At 39.8% G+C, this 15,750-nt stretch overlaps 1 protein-coding gene across 1 annotated transcript in view; it reads left to right on the forward strand.

Moving 5' to 3' along the window:
• The window catches only part of ctnnd2a (catenin (cadherin-associated protein), delta 2a), a 276,014-nt gene that overhangs the window by 170,501 nt on the left and 89,763 nt on the right, over window positions 1-15,750 (forward strand). The window contains exon 13 of the mRNA XM_078280766.1: window positions 11,127-11,259. Coding sequence (XP_078136892.1) covers window positions 11,127-11,259 — 133 coding nt within the window. The remainder of the gene's footprint in view (window positions 1-11,126; window positions 11,260-15,750) is intronic.

Consider the following 15,750-nt stretch of genomic DNA (forward strand, 5'->3'; position numbering starts at 1 on the left):
ATAGACAGGTTCATCCAATCACCTGTTAGATATTTTTTTGAAAGTTCCCAAACAGTTTCCGATGAAGGCTTCTCAGATGGTTCTGTGTTAACAAACCATCTGATGCGTCAGGTTAGTCAATTTGTACTATTACAGTTTTTACCAATTATTTGCACACTGAAATCAAAAGTATTAGACAGTTATCAAAACCTTACACACAAGGAGCAAAACATTGGCCCAGATGTGCACCACTATAGGCACAATGTCAGCCTCACACTTTTTGCAAAACAATACACAGTTTTTTGCAAAACACTAAACACACTTGTATTTATTAAACACAGAAGTATATCATTATGTCACTTACTTGCAATTCCAAAGCACTGACTGACTGTCAAATGACCACACCTATGAGCCACAGCCAACACAGCCATCAGGTGCACAAACACATCATTGCTTAATTGTAGACACACCAATCAGGTTTAAGCACTATAAAAATGCAGCAGGTAAGTCTAGTATTTTCTGTACTGTATTTTCAGTTTTTTTTCAGATCTTTTTTTTTAATTTTTTATTATTTGATGTTTTTTGTTTACTGTAATTGTAACCTGTACTGGATACAGTATTTTATGTTTGTCTGTTGTTTGCAGAGCTAACAGTGTTATGCACACTACTGTAGTAGCTGTATGAAAACTGGGACATGTTTTGTTGTAATTCTCCATGTTGACATGTTGACTAATTTAGGTATATGGAGAGAAATAAATTATATTTTCCTCAGTCTGCAGCATTGGTCTTGTGTAGTGTTTGGTGAACTTATTGTATAGTTGCACTTTCTCTGTGTACTTCATTTACAGTACTCTAATCACTGAGAAGTAGAATTGCTAGAAGTATTTTAGGTTAGCAACAGCAGTGTGTAACTGGTTCAAACTGAATTAAGTCATATGAAACGTGTGTGTTTCATATGGTAACAAAATATGTTTTTTTATAAATTAGTTTTTGCAAAGGGTCTGAGGTGTTCTGCTAATTAGGTGTGTGGCTGTGCTAATTGTGTGTAGTGTTTTGAAAAACCGATCCCTGTTTTCAAAATAGTACTTAAGCAAAAGAAAAAAAAACTATAATGAAAATTCTTACTTTAATACTGTATATCAGCCCATATCCACATGTCTCCTGCAGAAGCCATTTTTTCATGGGTGGAGCATAAGGGGCGGCTGTGTCTCAGGTGGTAGAGCGGTCCCCTACCAGTCGAACGGTTGGTGGTTCAATCCCTGGCCCTGCAGTCCCATGTCAAAGTGTCCTTGGGCAAGACACTGAACCCTGAATTGCTCCCGGTGTGCGCCATCGTTGTGTGAATGTTTGTGATTGTGATTGTTTATCTGATAAGCAAGTGGCACCTTGTATGGCGGCCTCAGCCATAGTGTATGAAAGTGTGTGAATGGTGCCTGTAATGTGTAAAAGCTCTTTAAGTAGTCGTTAAGACTAGGAAAGCACTAAATAAATAATGTGTGATAATATGTGAATTAGGATGGTTTATCCAAATAGTGATGACAACCATTATAATCAGCCAACATCTCTTCTATGTTAAACTGTATGAAAAATGAACAGACCTGGTTGTAGGCATATACAGTAATACTAAACTATGGTTGGAGTACACAAGTTACTCCTAATGAAGGCAGCAGCTTGATAAAGTCCATTTGAAACTGCAATGTATCACACAGAATATCTTGCTACAACCAAATTGTTTTTTGATTGGATAGATGTTCTGAGGGAACCAGATTGTGCCTCATTCCTGCATTAGATACAGTAGAATACACAGCTCAATCTTAATGAGGTTGGTTTGTGATACATTGTAATGGTCTAGGTCACCTCAGTTTCTATTGGCCTGTCTAATGAATGCTTGACTGAGTGTATGTATCACTGGCCTATTGTTTGGCTGTGTAAACATCCAGTAATTGCACTGTGTAACAGGGGAATAGTGCCACCGGGCTGAAAATTACCGATCAGCAAATTTTGGATAATAGCTGTGTGAATATGTGTATATGTTTGCCTCTTTGTGGATAGGAGAGTGCACGTTTGTGTGTCTGCAATGCATATGCAATATGCAAGGGTGTGCACTTGTGTGGGCATGTACTGTAAGTGTGTGTGCTTTATTTAATGTTTATGTGCATGTGTGTGTGTGTGTGTGTGTGTGTGTGTGTGCACGCCTTTGCTTAACTGCAGTGTGTGTATATTCAATACGCTGTGTATGTGCATGTGTGCACCCCCTTCTCTGGGTGTATATAAATGAACACCTGTCTGTCAGCTTAATGCAGTATTCGATTTGGCCTCCGATTCTGTGTGTTCAGCTAATTGCAAGAACTAGTGCCAGCGTTTGTGTTTTCCTTACCCTGGTAAATCGCTTCATGGCCCTGCACACTAATGTTTCCCTTCACTAACCCCAACCATACCATGATGTTGTTATGTGTATTTATTATTGCATTGCCACATTTTCAAGTGAGTTGCAAGGACCTCAGGAAGAATAGCACCTGCAATGCAGGAGCTAATGAGGATCCTAAATAAACAAACAAACATGCCAGCCTCTCACAAAAAAAAACAAATGACATTTACTACATTTTAATTATTTTCAAGTAGACACACTTATACATAGCACATTTTCAAAAGGGTAAAGAGTAGATAAAGTGCTGTTAATTGGTGAAGTATTTGGGCAGTGGAGCAGTTCAATGGACATTGATACAGTGAAAGAACAGAGCAAATCCAAAGGAACACTCAAAGATAAAAAAGCACTCCTCCCACCAACTTAGGACTTGTACAAGAATTGCAGATGAAGTGCACTTTCCTACTTAAAAATCATGCTTTTAAGAAAGAAATTGTACTGCTTTAACAACTAGAAAGCAGATAATGACGGATTTTTGACCTCATCAGATACATCTTGGGCTTTTTTTTAAAACTCAGTTAAGAACCATAATTATTTTGCCCATCAGCTTGGATAGCTTACGATTTATAATTACAACCTTCCTCAGTCCTCACATTGATAAATGCAAAAAACAAGTATTTTAATTTTAACTACTTTATTTTTTACAGAAAATGGATAGTATATTACAACATACTATATTGATAATAATCAAAAGTAAAATGTGTAATCTATAATAGTACATAACTTTTATTTAATGTAAAATTAAAATATATCAGAATTGCTTGAGTTCTCTTTGAGGTTGCTAGTGTCATACAGTACATTTCATCACCAGCTCTTTTCCCACCATCATCTGATTCTTTATCCCATTCATGTTGGTGAGTCTCATTCAAGATCTTTCATTCTTCTTGCTCCGTCCTTTGTTCACTTTTATTTAACCTCCTGAGCCTCCTATTCCCAGCTGGAAGATGCCACAGAGAAATCGTATTGATTTTTCTCTTCGTCTGTGTGGTTGCTGCATGGGCTTTAGGTGTGGAAAAAAATCCAGACTCATCTAAGAAATAAAGAGAGAGAGTGGCAGACCGAGGGAAACAGGGATGGTGGTATGTGCAGACAAAAGAAGCAGCAGAAAGTCACATGTGGCTTCTCATACTGAAGTGATGAAGAGACTACTCTTCCTTGATCCATTCCATTTATCATTTCTCTCCTTGGTGCTCTCTGTAACTCATTCTGTTACACGTCATGGCCTCTCATTTTCTTCTCTCCCTCCTCTCTCTCTCTTTCTTCTTTGTCTTTATGATTTACCCACTGTGTGGGATTAATATAACCAGTCACTTTTCTGTTTCCATGGAGAGAGGTGATCTGTGATTACCAGAGTCTTTTCCATTTGCCCATCAGTAACTGGGGAGCAGTATAGTAAGGAAGAGGACAGTAGTTGGGGTGTTATCATTGCAGCTGACTCACCACATATTTGTTTTTGTCCATTGTTTATTTCTGGATGGGTTTCATCCCAGGCTCCATCCAACCATCTCTATCTATCCATTTGTCTGCTGAGCTATTACGAGCATGACCCACTCTCTTCCCCCACCGTTCATTGATCCCCTTTACTGTGGTGTTCAGTCCGTCCAGCTGCAAGAGAGCTTCCTTTCAGCAGAAGAGAAGAGCATGTGCAGAACAAGCCACATTGCTGAAAGGTATACAGTCAAGACAACAGCCCTGATCACATTCACACAGTTGCACACATTCACACCTGGAAGCTGCCCAGCACAACCGCAGTCTGATCTGCTGGCCACTGAGCAGCTCCACTGGAGCGGTTGGGGTTAAGGTATTAATGAGGGAGGGACAAGCGCTGCTCTTTCACCTTCCCACCCAGATTTTATCCTGTTGGTCTGGGGATTGAACCGACGACAACCACAAGCTCTCTTCTCTAACCTCTAGGCCACCACTGCCCAAAGTTGTCAAGTTATTTATGATAACTCCAAATATGCAACTGCTCCTAAAGCCATGATGGCCTGCTTTTATGCGTATGTCTCATTCTGTACAGAAGTTAAAGCTGGTATCCATAATCCAATGATTTATTATTGAAATATCAATAATAAAATGTTGAAAAGCTGTCCATATTCTGCTACTCATCTGCTTCAGGTCAACTGTCCTGGCTACCAAAGTCTGTTTATAATATAAAACGGGGTACATTTCTTTTCATGTATTTTGTGAGTGTTGGCTTTTTAGCAACTAAAGGAAGAGTAGGTAGTTTTTATGGTTATGTTTAGGTAGTTATTACATGAATATGCTGCTCACACAAATTCAGTTTATATCAATATTCTCACCTGGATGTTGACAAGACTGGGAACAAACATATTATGGCAAATGTAATACTGTTTACTGGTAAATTTACATAAAGTAATAAATTAACTTAGATTGTGAGGCAGTAAGATGTGAGGTAAAAAATAGGTTTAAATACATGTTAAAAACTTGCCCCCTGTCTACCAGCACTACTTTCTGCACTTTGGATGAATCCCGCCACCCTGGCTGTACGTGTCAAAGAAAAACTTAAACTTACCTTTCAAGCATTTGTCAGAAGGGCACATCAACAGACTTAGCTATTTTCCTGGATAACATCTTAATTAAGTTGTGCTTTTAATTAAAATGACCGGCTCTACACTTAGAATCAATGTTTGCGCATCTTCACCTGCATCTTGTTCTGACTCCTGTTCATTGGTGGAATTGTGGATTGGAAAGTCTCTTCTTCATATTGACTTTACCTTCACTAATGTACTCCACCTGAGGATGCATTCAGGAGCATTTGCACACATATGTGCATACACATCTGAAAAAAAAGCACATCCAACCTATAGTCCTGTATAAAGAAGCACTGACTAGACATCGACATCCATAGGGCGGAAAATATAAACATATATGGTAGAAACTGGAAAGAGAGGATACACATACTGTAGTGAGAGATAAAGAGAGGATAAGGAAAAAAGGTCTCTCTCTCTCTCTCTCTCTCTCTCTCTCTCTCTCTCTCTCTCTCTCTCTCTCTCTCTCTCTGCCCCCCTCTGTCCTAACACAGGGATGAAGATTGATGTTCAAGTCCTAATTAGCATCTGCTTTGGTATGCACACTGCCAGTCTGTCCATTCCTGACCCTCCAATCAGTTAGCAGACATGACAGGCCTTGTCCAATCAGATTAAGGCCAGCGGGACAGGCTTCCTGTGTGGAGCTGTCACTCCAGATGCATTGTGGTCCCTGCTGATGGATGTGATTTGGGCTCGGAGACCCAAATCACGTACCCTTGTGTTTTTGAAATTGCGTGTACAATCTACCACCGCGTGAGGTTGTGAAGATAGCAAATGAGATCAGATAAATACAACACTGCAGTATTATTTATCATTGACTGTGCAAATGTTGTTACTGAATAAGGTTGTTGTTTAAATTAATGATTTGAGTTTCCAGTCCTGGTTTATCTTGCAACACCTGTGGTAAGTGCTGTCATGGCGAACGCATTTCAATATTGCAGACAACAGAAGAAGAGCAACTTATGGACCTGTTTACAGCTAGGCATGGGCCAGTTACCGGTTTCAAGGTATGCCGCGGTGTAAAAAAGTTTCAAAACCACTACAATTTTCCATCACACCGTTCCTGCGGTGTTAGCTGCTCATGTCCCTCCCTCCACTTCCAGCCAGAGGAACTGGAATTATTCACAGCAACAATCGACCAATCTGTGTGGAAATCAGCTTTGATAAATGAATCCATGTTTTAGATTAGCTTTTTTTCTCTCACCGTTTGTGTGTACATACATGAATCCATGTATCAGTGGTCATGTTGGGATTTCAGATAGAGGTTCAGCTGTCTCATGAGACCTGGACATGAAAAGGGAAAGAAATGAAGGGAAGTTTTATGACAAGAAAGAAATCCTTTGATGATCCTTTTGATCCTCTTATGCTATACTATACTTAGCTAGTATATGCTATACTTATACTTAGCCAGTGTTATTAGGATGTGCACAAAGTAGTCGGCACGCTGTCAAAATGTCTTGCGAAATACATTTTAAAGCTGTAACTGCAATACCACAATACCATGAAACCGTGATATTTTTGCTGAAGGTTATCATACCGTCAGAAACTCCTACTGGTCCATGCCTATTTACAACACATGCACACTTCAAATATCATGTTGTTTTAATAAAGAAAACCAAAGTAGGATGGATGCTTCTTCAAAACCCCAAACTTAAATCTGTGTTAAGCCAAAATTTGAATTGCACATACTTACAGTAACTAAACCTGTGGTACTGTATTGGCTGATCTTTGATGTCATGTGATGCTTGAGAGGGACATGACCTGAAACCAAAGACCAACCAATAGCAGATGACCATAGCCTGACAAGCCACACCCACATCAAGATGTTGGGTCTAGGAACTCACCATTGACAGGGCTCAATCTGAGGGGCGGGATGAACAGTTCAAATTCCCTCTGCACACAATAGATTAGCGCTGCAACCAGGCAGAGAAAGAAGAAGGTAGCGAAGCTAGTTGATAGATTAAACTTTTGCTGTATCCGGTCAGCAAAACTCCGAACACATCTTCCTTTTTTTTAGAATGATTTCAGTGCCGTTCTTTGTTCTTTTCTCAAAGAAAAGCTTAACTCCAAGTCTTCCAGAAGACCGCTGTTCCCAGCAGCAGCAGCAGCCATAAGCTCGCCCACCGACTCTATACCCTATACACAATGTGATTGGCCTGACTAGAGTTTGGTTTTTCCAGCTTGCAAGTCAACAGAGAGTGCCTAGACCCCCCTGGCTGCAAATTAAATTTACTGCCGCTAGGGTGCGTCTAGATTTCTAGGCTAAGATGACCAGGTCAGCGCCTTGCTTTTCACAAGTAGATGTCAGTGGTAACGCAGATGTGTGTTTCGTAACTCAGAAATCAGTTCTTCCTTTGAAGGATGGTTTCATTACCAATGTCACCCAGCTGCAGTGGTTTACATGGTGTGTGTGTGTGTGTGTGTGTGTGTGTGTGTGTGTGTGTGTGTGTGTGTGTGTGTGTGTGTGTGTGTGTGTGTGTGTGTGTGTGTGTTCATTAGTATTGCTGTAAATGTTTAATTCATAGTGACTGTATCCAAAGCCATTTGACTCAGCTGACTTTATGTGCAGTTTGACTCTTCATGGACACAAGACATTAAACTTCATAACCCAATGGCACTCATCTTCTTCTTTTTTTTGCTTTGTCTTTATTCATCACATTCTCCATGACATAATTCATCCTTCTACACTTCGCCTTCGCCATTTCACCCGTTTGAGTTCAGGGATACAGGGAACATGACAATGAATGATGCAACAGAGGGAAGATGTATTGCTCTCACTCATGTCCCTCCCTCCACCTCCAGCCTGGAATTATTCACAGCAACAATCAACCAATCTGTGTGGAAATCAGCTTTGATAAACACAGAGCATCACTATTTTGTGTGTGTGTGTGTGTGTGTGTGTGTGTGTGTGTGTGTGTGTGTGTGTGTGTGTGTGTGTGTGTGTCAAATCAGTGTTTGCTTTTCAGATTAGATTAGCTTTTTTTCTCTCACATGTGTGTGTACATACATGAATCCATGTATCAGTGGTCATGTTGGGATTTCAGATAGAGGTTCAGCTGTCTCATGAGACCTGGACATGAAAAGGGAAAGAAATGAAGGGAAGTTTTATGACAAGAAAGTAATTCTTTGATAATCCTTGCATTTTCATTTGTTACTTTCATTTGTACTCTTCTACCATATTTCCTCCCTCTCATGCATGTGTGTATGTATGTGCCTGCCTGCATCAAAGCCCCACCATCACACAGCAGTCTTTTCCAATGTCCCAGTTATATCACTCTGTCTCTGCCTCCACCCTCCCTCCCCCACAATCTCCCTTGCCACCTGCCTTTATTCACAGTATGTCAGACTGCTCTCCTGCCATACCTAGTGTTTCCATTCCAAGTATTTCGCTGCATCACGCCTCCGCATGCCTCAAGAAATTGAGTAACCTGTCTAACCAGTAACATGGAGCTCTGTGTGGCAACTATGCCCCTTAATTTATTCTCATACCCACCGGTGTGTCGTGAAGAACATGTAGCTCATGTTTAAAAAAGGCAAATCAACTAATTGTTCAGTGTGGCATTTATTACCACATAAGACATAAAATAATAAGGTAACATAAAGAATATGGCACACAAGCGGCAGCATATTGTGTTGCTGATTCCTTTAAAAGTTGTGTGGGTATTTAGTGTGAGCCCTGCAGTTTTGTTGGCAGTGACTCTTTGATCAGTTCTCCCTTTTGCGGGCTGTATACCTCTCTGTTTGCATCCCGCTGTTTCACGTCATTGGCTTGTCGCCTAGCGGTGCGTCTAGCTCATTAGCACCTGTGTTGACGTGACTGGCGTCTCATCTAAAGCTTGTTTTCCTCTTTCTCTATCCCTTATTTATTTTTCCATCTATTATCTATTATTCTTGCCCGTTGTACCCACAGTTGCCTTTGAATGCTCTGCTTTTTCCCTTACCTCTCCTTCCTCAGTTTTATTCTCCCTCTGTGGTTCTCTCCATCTCCCTCTTTCTCTCTCCTGCTTTGTTCCTCTCACTCCGTCTCTCTCCCTACCAGGGGTTTTTAATTAATGGCGAGCCATGATGCTTATCTTATCAGCAGATCACTCTGCTTTCTATTAACTACACTGACAGAGCTGGGAGGCTGCAGGGGATGGATGACACACACACACACACACACACACACACAAACACACATGCACATACACACACACACACACACACACACACACATACAAGCTCAAAAATGCACTTGCACAGTCATACACATTAACAAATCGTCAGATACAGTACATCCATACATTAAAGTACAGAAAGAGATGAATATGACACACACACACACACACACACACACACACACACACACACACACACACACACACACACACACACACACACACACACACACACACACACACACACATAAACAAACAAACTGGCCTGATGGTATCTGGCTATGTGATTTAAGGGCTGTTGTTTGAGGGTCTCTCCTCCTAAATCCCCTAAATGCCTTGGGAATCCCTCCTTCTTCCTCCCTCTCTCTATCTATCCTCTACCTCCCTCCTTCAGTCCTGCTTTCTGGCTGAATGAACACTTATCATTCGGCAGATAAAGAGCCATCCACGCTGGAGCTTGCTTTATCTTTGAGAGCCATGTTTACTCCCCGTGAACGCTCTGCTTTTCACAGATGTTTCATGGAGCGCATTCGCTTGATCTGACAGAGATGAGAGCGCGGTGTCGAGGCTTCATTTTCTGCTGCAAAAACTTTAGGCACACACACACACAATTCTCCATCCTCTCAATTTTAACGTCAATTGTTCCATATTTACCACATTTTCATGTTTAGGGAGGCCGAGCTAGGAGGCAAAATAAATCCACGTTTTTTACGATGGCTTGATGGGGATTACACTGAGCCGCATTTTGGCACAGAACAGTGAGCATGGAGGCAGAAACAACAAAATTGATCCACAAACACCACAATCGATAGTGGTGGCAAAATTTCGACTTGTTTACTTCAGATCGCATTGAGAGTTGACAGTTTTCTGAAAGCAGAGAGAGAGAGAGAGAGAGAGAGAGGTAACAGAGGAACAGTTTACAGAGTGGTTATTGGCGAAAACATTACAGTAGATTGTGGAGACACACTGGTGCAGGCATGTGCACACACACAGTCGCCTACACTTTCCACACAGTCATAATTTTCTCATTTCGTGGAATGTAGCAAAACAATTATCAGCAGGGGATAATAAAATAAAGGAGACAATTTCCTGGGTATTACCAAGGGACAAAACATTTATTTCACTTTGTCCAGTGTGCTCATAGGAGTGTAAACTCCTAATGGTAGAAAGTATAGAACATAACTCTCACCACTCACACTGCAGACAGCATGCAGGCATGTAGTAATGCCATGCTGTGCAATTCCTCAAACTGTTTACCCCTTTTTCTAATTTTACTAAAAATGATTTCTGGACTTACTGTATGTCAATTCATGGTTGAATTGAAATGATCTATAACAAGGTAATCATCATTTTTGCCAACCACTTTAGTTTAAAACAATCATCTTTTTTTTCACCGCACTTTACATTTCACATGCAGTCAATTCTGTAATGTGTTTGTTTGTTTTTTACTTTGGATCTCCTTGGAGCCTTTGTAAGGGACACTTGTCAACCATTTTCATACTTAAAAACATAGTTGTAAAGTTTTATGAACTCACTGTATGTTGAATCATCTGGCCATAGAGAGTTTTAAGACGCTCAAAGACTCACTGTGTTGTACCTGGAAAACCCAACTCTGTGAGTGTTTTGCAAATACAATTTAGATTTTTCTCTATTTATTTGTAAAAGTGTTTGTGGATGCCATCTGCCTAACCTGCTGACCTCATATTTTCTTGCTCCATTTCCTGTGATGGGTGAAAATAACAATGTTTTGGCAAATTGGGCATTCAGTGTGTGATTTGCATCGTTTCTGTCCGGCTGTGGTGCTTAACTTGTAAAGCCCTCTCTCGTAAGAAGAGTTTTACATTTAAATCCCTCATTCATACTCTGCCTTTTTATCTGTATGTCTGTCTTTCTTGTGTATTTCTGTGTAAACATGTACTCTACTACTTTCAGGTGTTCTCCTGTGTTTTGGTGAGTTGCTTTGTTAAAGTGCTGCAGGAATCAAAGTGTCTCTGTCTGTCTGTCTCTGTGCAGAGAGTTTGGGTGGAGAGATCCGGAGCTGCCAGAGGTGATCCAGATGTTACAGCACCAGTTCCCATCGGTGCAGTCCAATGCTGCAGCCTACCTACAGCATCTCTGCTTTGGAGACAACAAGATCAAAGCCGAGGTTTGTATATATATATATTGTATTTGGGTGTGTGTGTGTGTGTGTGTGTGTGTCTGTGTCTGTGTCTGTGTCTGTGTGTATGTGCTTTCAGTGTGGTGTGAGTATTTGATTAGGATCTGTGTAGTACAGAGCTACAATGGCTGTAACTTTGATGATAAAAGCCATAAATGCATTAGGAACCAAGTGAATACCTTTTTTGAGTTGCATTCCAAACAGCTCAGGCTGTTTTACATTTTCCTGCAGTCACTTTTAAGAAATAGTGCTTTTACTAGCCAGTTCCACACTGATGTTCTGCATGATAAAGCTTGCCGCAGTCTCCATCCCTAAGCTGTGCCTTCTGTTGAGTAGTATCTATAGTGGCAGTGAAGTTAAATTAGTCCCAAAGTCACAGGTTTGTCTCTCAAAAGCAATTTTGGAGGTACGTCCCTTTGGAACTCGAAAAAAAGCCTTGACAATTGTTTTTTCTTTATGAAATTAATTTCAGTAGAAATGCAAATAGCTGCTACTGCAACCTCAATGCAATGTCACGTTGCTTAAATGCTCATTCACACAGAAATACAAAGGAACCCACAGCATGATGTGCACACTTACAAAAACACAAACACTTAAAAAACACAATCCAAAAAGCTCAAAATGCAAACTGGGAAAAAAACACAGAAAAATGAATATAAATATATAGATAATTAATATGAACTCTATGCAAATGCAGCCAATTAAACACAAGACACTTGCATTCAAGTCACAATATTCATTCACACCGACCCACTTATCCTCCCACACAAACAAATAAACACACATATGCAGATACAAAAATGCAATTACGCTTACATACACAATAGACATTACATACAACAGCATCACATCACTCCACTCCCACCCGCTCAGCCACGTAGCTCGGTAAGAAACCTAAGTGTTTGTGTCTTTTGTAATGGGTGTAATTATTGCCTGAATGGAGGTGTCCGACAATGGAGAAAATAGCAACTGTGGATGCTTTGGCATGCCTTCATCAGTCTGTTTGATTGTCTCGTTCAGGGCCCAAGGCGCTGCTAAATACTGTTTACACAAATTAAATCTGGAAGAGATATCAACCAGCCAAAATTGACGCTTCGCATCACATCAAATAAAAGCAGGCGTTCAGACACGCACGCACGCACGCACGCACGCACACACACATATATCTACATGCCCACACTGCCACATGTGTGTACAATGACAATATGCAGCATGTGCAATCTGATGCAATGTGCAATGAGACTCACACAAGTGTGCCCTCAACCGTATTTCTTAAATAGTTTTTAATGCAAATAAACTTGACAGACGGTCACTAAGCCAGATACGAGATATTAGTTTAGTTAAAGATCCTATTGTTGGAATGCAGCAACATATTGTGCTCATACTGTGATGAGAGTCATGCATTTGTTTTGTTGTTTTTAACAAACAAAGCAAGGAACCCCTAGCTGTTAGCAACAGTGTTTACTTTTTAGTTTATAATAGTGCTTCTCTTCACAGTTTAGCGTTTACATTATTCTTGTCACATTTAAGAGTGAAAACAATTTTTCTGCTTTCTCCCCTTTAATTCTGAAGAGTCTATTTATATATCTGTGAGTATTCATTATATTTCAGTCAAAGGAAATTTAAAAAGAAAAAGTTGCTAAATTTAATTAAAATGTCTCTTTTGTTCAGTGAACCTAATCTTGGCTGATCTTCAAGGTTGTGACAGAGCTTCTTTTTTTTTTTTTTTTAAGAGTTAAAGAGAAAATGTCTGTATGACTGTCTTTGTTCAAAAGGCTACAAAACATAGGCGGTGACATTACGGTAGGAACAATACAACATCAACCACGTAAAAAATTGTTGACTTTGACACTCTTCGCTACCAGCAGGCAATGATGTTTCATTAATTTGGATAGGCATATATGACCTAAAGAAGGCTTCCTTTTCTTCAGTAACCAGTACTGTAATTTCTAAGGACAAGTGGGACTCCACTTGATGGAGTTCTGTGATAATTCAGTAATAATTCTTTTTACCCACTGACTTCTCAGTCTGTTGTCAGACAGACATTCCATTGATTAAGACTACCAAGATTACAAAAACTAAGGACAAATTCCTTCTGTTAATTGATTCTTTTTAGATCGATGTTCTTGTTATTGTTTACTTCACATAAAGTGTGCATCCAATTATTTCTAACATAGCTCCTTGGGCAAGTTCACAGTATTTTCCATCGCTTGTTCCTATTGGCTTCCATCATGGTTTTTGTCAGCTTAGCTTGACAGAGGCATCATACCAATCAGCTGAAGATTGAAGAGCAGACCACGGAAGTTTATAGTTATGGTTCAAAATGGTAATTTTTATTATAAATATGGTTGTAAGTGATTATAACTGATTACTTTTGGGAGCAAAGCAGAGTAGTAATTTAGTTACATTCAAATGTCATTGTAATACTTCACTATTCTATTGCACCTTAAATTTCCTGTTGTCATGATTTATTCTAAACATTTTGAACCCAGTGTTACATGCATGACACATTGGCTGTGTCAGACATGAAATGGATGTCACATATAGCCTTCTAGAAATTGTTAAATTACACTATAAAAGTAATGCTTAGTGACGGAGTTCTGCTATGTGTGTATGTGTGTTTGTGTTCAAATCTGTAAGCTTGCCTGTTTTAAAAATAACCTTTGACAGCAGTAGTTGAATATGCATGGCATTGGCAAATAACATGACAGCTTTATCACCCAGGGATTCATATTAAAGCAGATGTCACAGACAATTATATAATAAAGGGACAGTTAATGCATTTTGATTTTCTTTTGACAAAACTTGGCAGAGCGCACACAAAAAACACTGATGATGTTTTCTTAAAGGAGGAGGAGATCCTCTGTGCTTGGGAATGCTTTTCATTTTAGGGGTCACAAGTGGCAGTTTTGTCCTGCAGTGCCACTGCTCCTTCTTATTTGAATTTCACAGGTGTAAGGTGTAAGCGTGGAGGAACCCACTGAACACAGACACTAAACACAGCTTGTGATGGTTATTCACAGGGGTTAAATTGCCCCGGCGCATAGGCCTACACTCTTCTATGTCATCAGGGGACCGATAACTTAGCATATCTTCCACAATGTATATATTTTCACACTTTTCTTGATTTTTATAATAATTTAAACAATGACTAATACACGTTTACTTCGTAGTTGTAGAGAACATAGTCCTTAATGAGTTGATGTAAGAGTTTGCAAACATCAGAACTTTCACTGGGTTTCCTTTTATCTGTCTATGGGTTTCTTAAAAGCTACCGAACAGATTAGCAACCTCAGTCTAGGTGGCGGTAAGGCACCTTAATGTTGGTTGCTACCCGCCATAAAACGGAATAAAGAAGACAAAGCAACCTCAGTGCGCTTGTCAGTCAGACAGACAGCACAGATGGCAGAGAGTGATAGGTAGGGAGAAAAAGAGGTCAGAAACGGACAGGTTTAATAACATAGCATAACAAATCCCATTGTAACCCCTAGCTATTCATATATATTTATATTCATTATGTATCCATCAATGCTTCTCATCAATGCTTTTCATTCCAAAACCAGAGATGAGATTTCAACATCTGACAGCTACTTTTACAAAATAATAATTACCACAAAATCAAATTAAATTATGGTAATTTAAAAAAGTGTGGCAGGTAATTTAAGACAGACAAAATTACCTGACAACAATCCCTATATTTTCAGAATATTGAATTGTCACCTCAATATTTTTCTTTCTTCTGTGCTGTGTTACCAATACTTTTAAAGCTGCTTACTTAAAGGTGCTCCAAGCGATGTCACTTGTTTTTTAGTCTACAACATGTTTTGTCACATACAGCAAACATCTCCTCACTATCCGCTAGCTGCCTGTCCCCTGAACACACTGTAAAAAAAATGTGCCAACCTGCACCACACAACATAACAAACAGTCTTCCAGCGTTCCAGCCAATAACCGAAAAGAAGGATTTGGGGGTGGGGGGTTAGTGTGCGGACGCACGGAAGGGAGGGGGAGGGGATGGGATGAGGAGGAGGGAGGAGCGAGCTAGCCTCTTTTTGTTTGAAAATACTTTGAACGTCAACAAGAATTGCCGTCACCCAACATCGCTTAGAGCACCTTTAAAGCCCTCTTAGCTGTTTTATAAAATCAACTGTTAATCAGAGCTTTGAGTGGCTTATTACTTTCATTAAATGACCGACCAATAAAAACAGTTTTAATAAACTAATAAAACAAGAGTTATTGAATGTTATTTTTTTAACAAGTTCTTGAATCGGCATATAGGAGATTTTCAATCAAAGACAGCTTATAGGAGATGGGCCATTTGACTTTACATACATTAGGAAATTAGATGCCAGGTATTTGTTATTGGCACTGATCTAGAGACTTTTCTCTTATTTTCAGTCAGCCAGACAAACACAGATGGCATGGGACACACTGAGCAGCTAAATACAGCCACAACATGGCTGCTATTTGTCGCTTAAG

Source organism: Sander vitreus, chromosome 22, assembly GCF_031162955.1.
Source record: "Sander vitreus isolate 19-12246 chromosome 22, sanVit1, whole genome shotgun sequence".
Classification (NCBI taxonomy): Eukaryota; Metazoa; Chordata; class Actinopteri; order Perciformes; family Percidae; genus Sander; species Sander vitreus.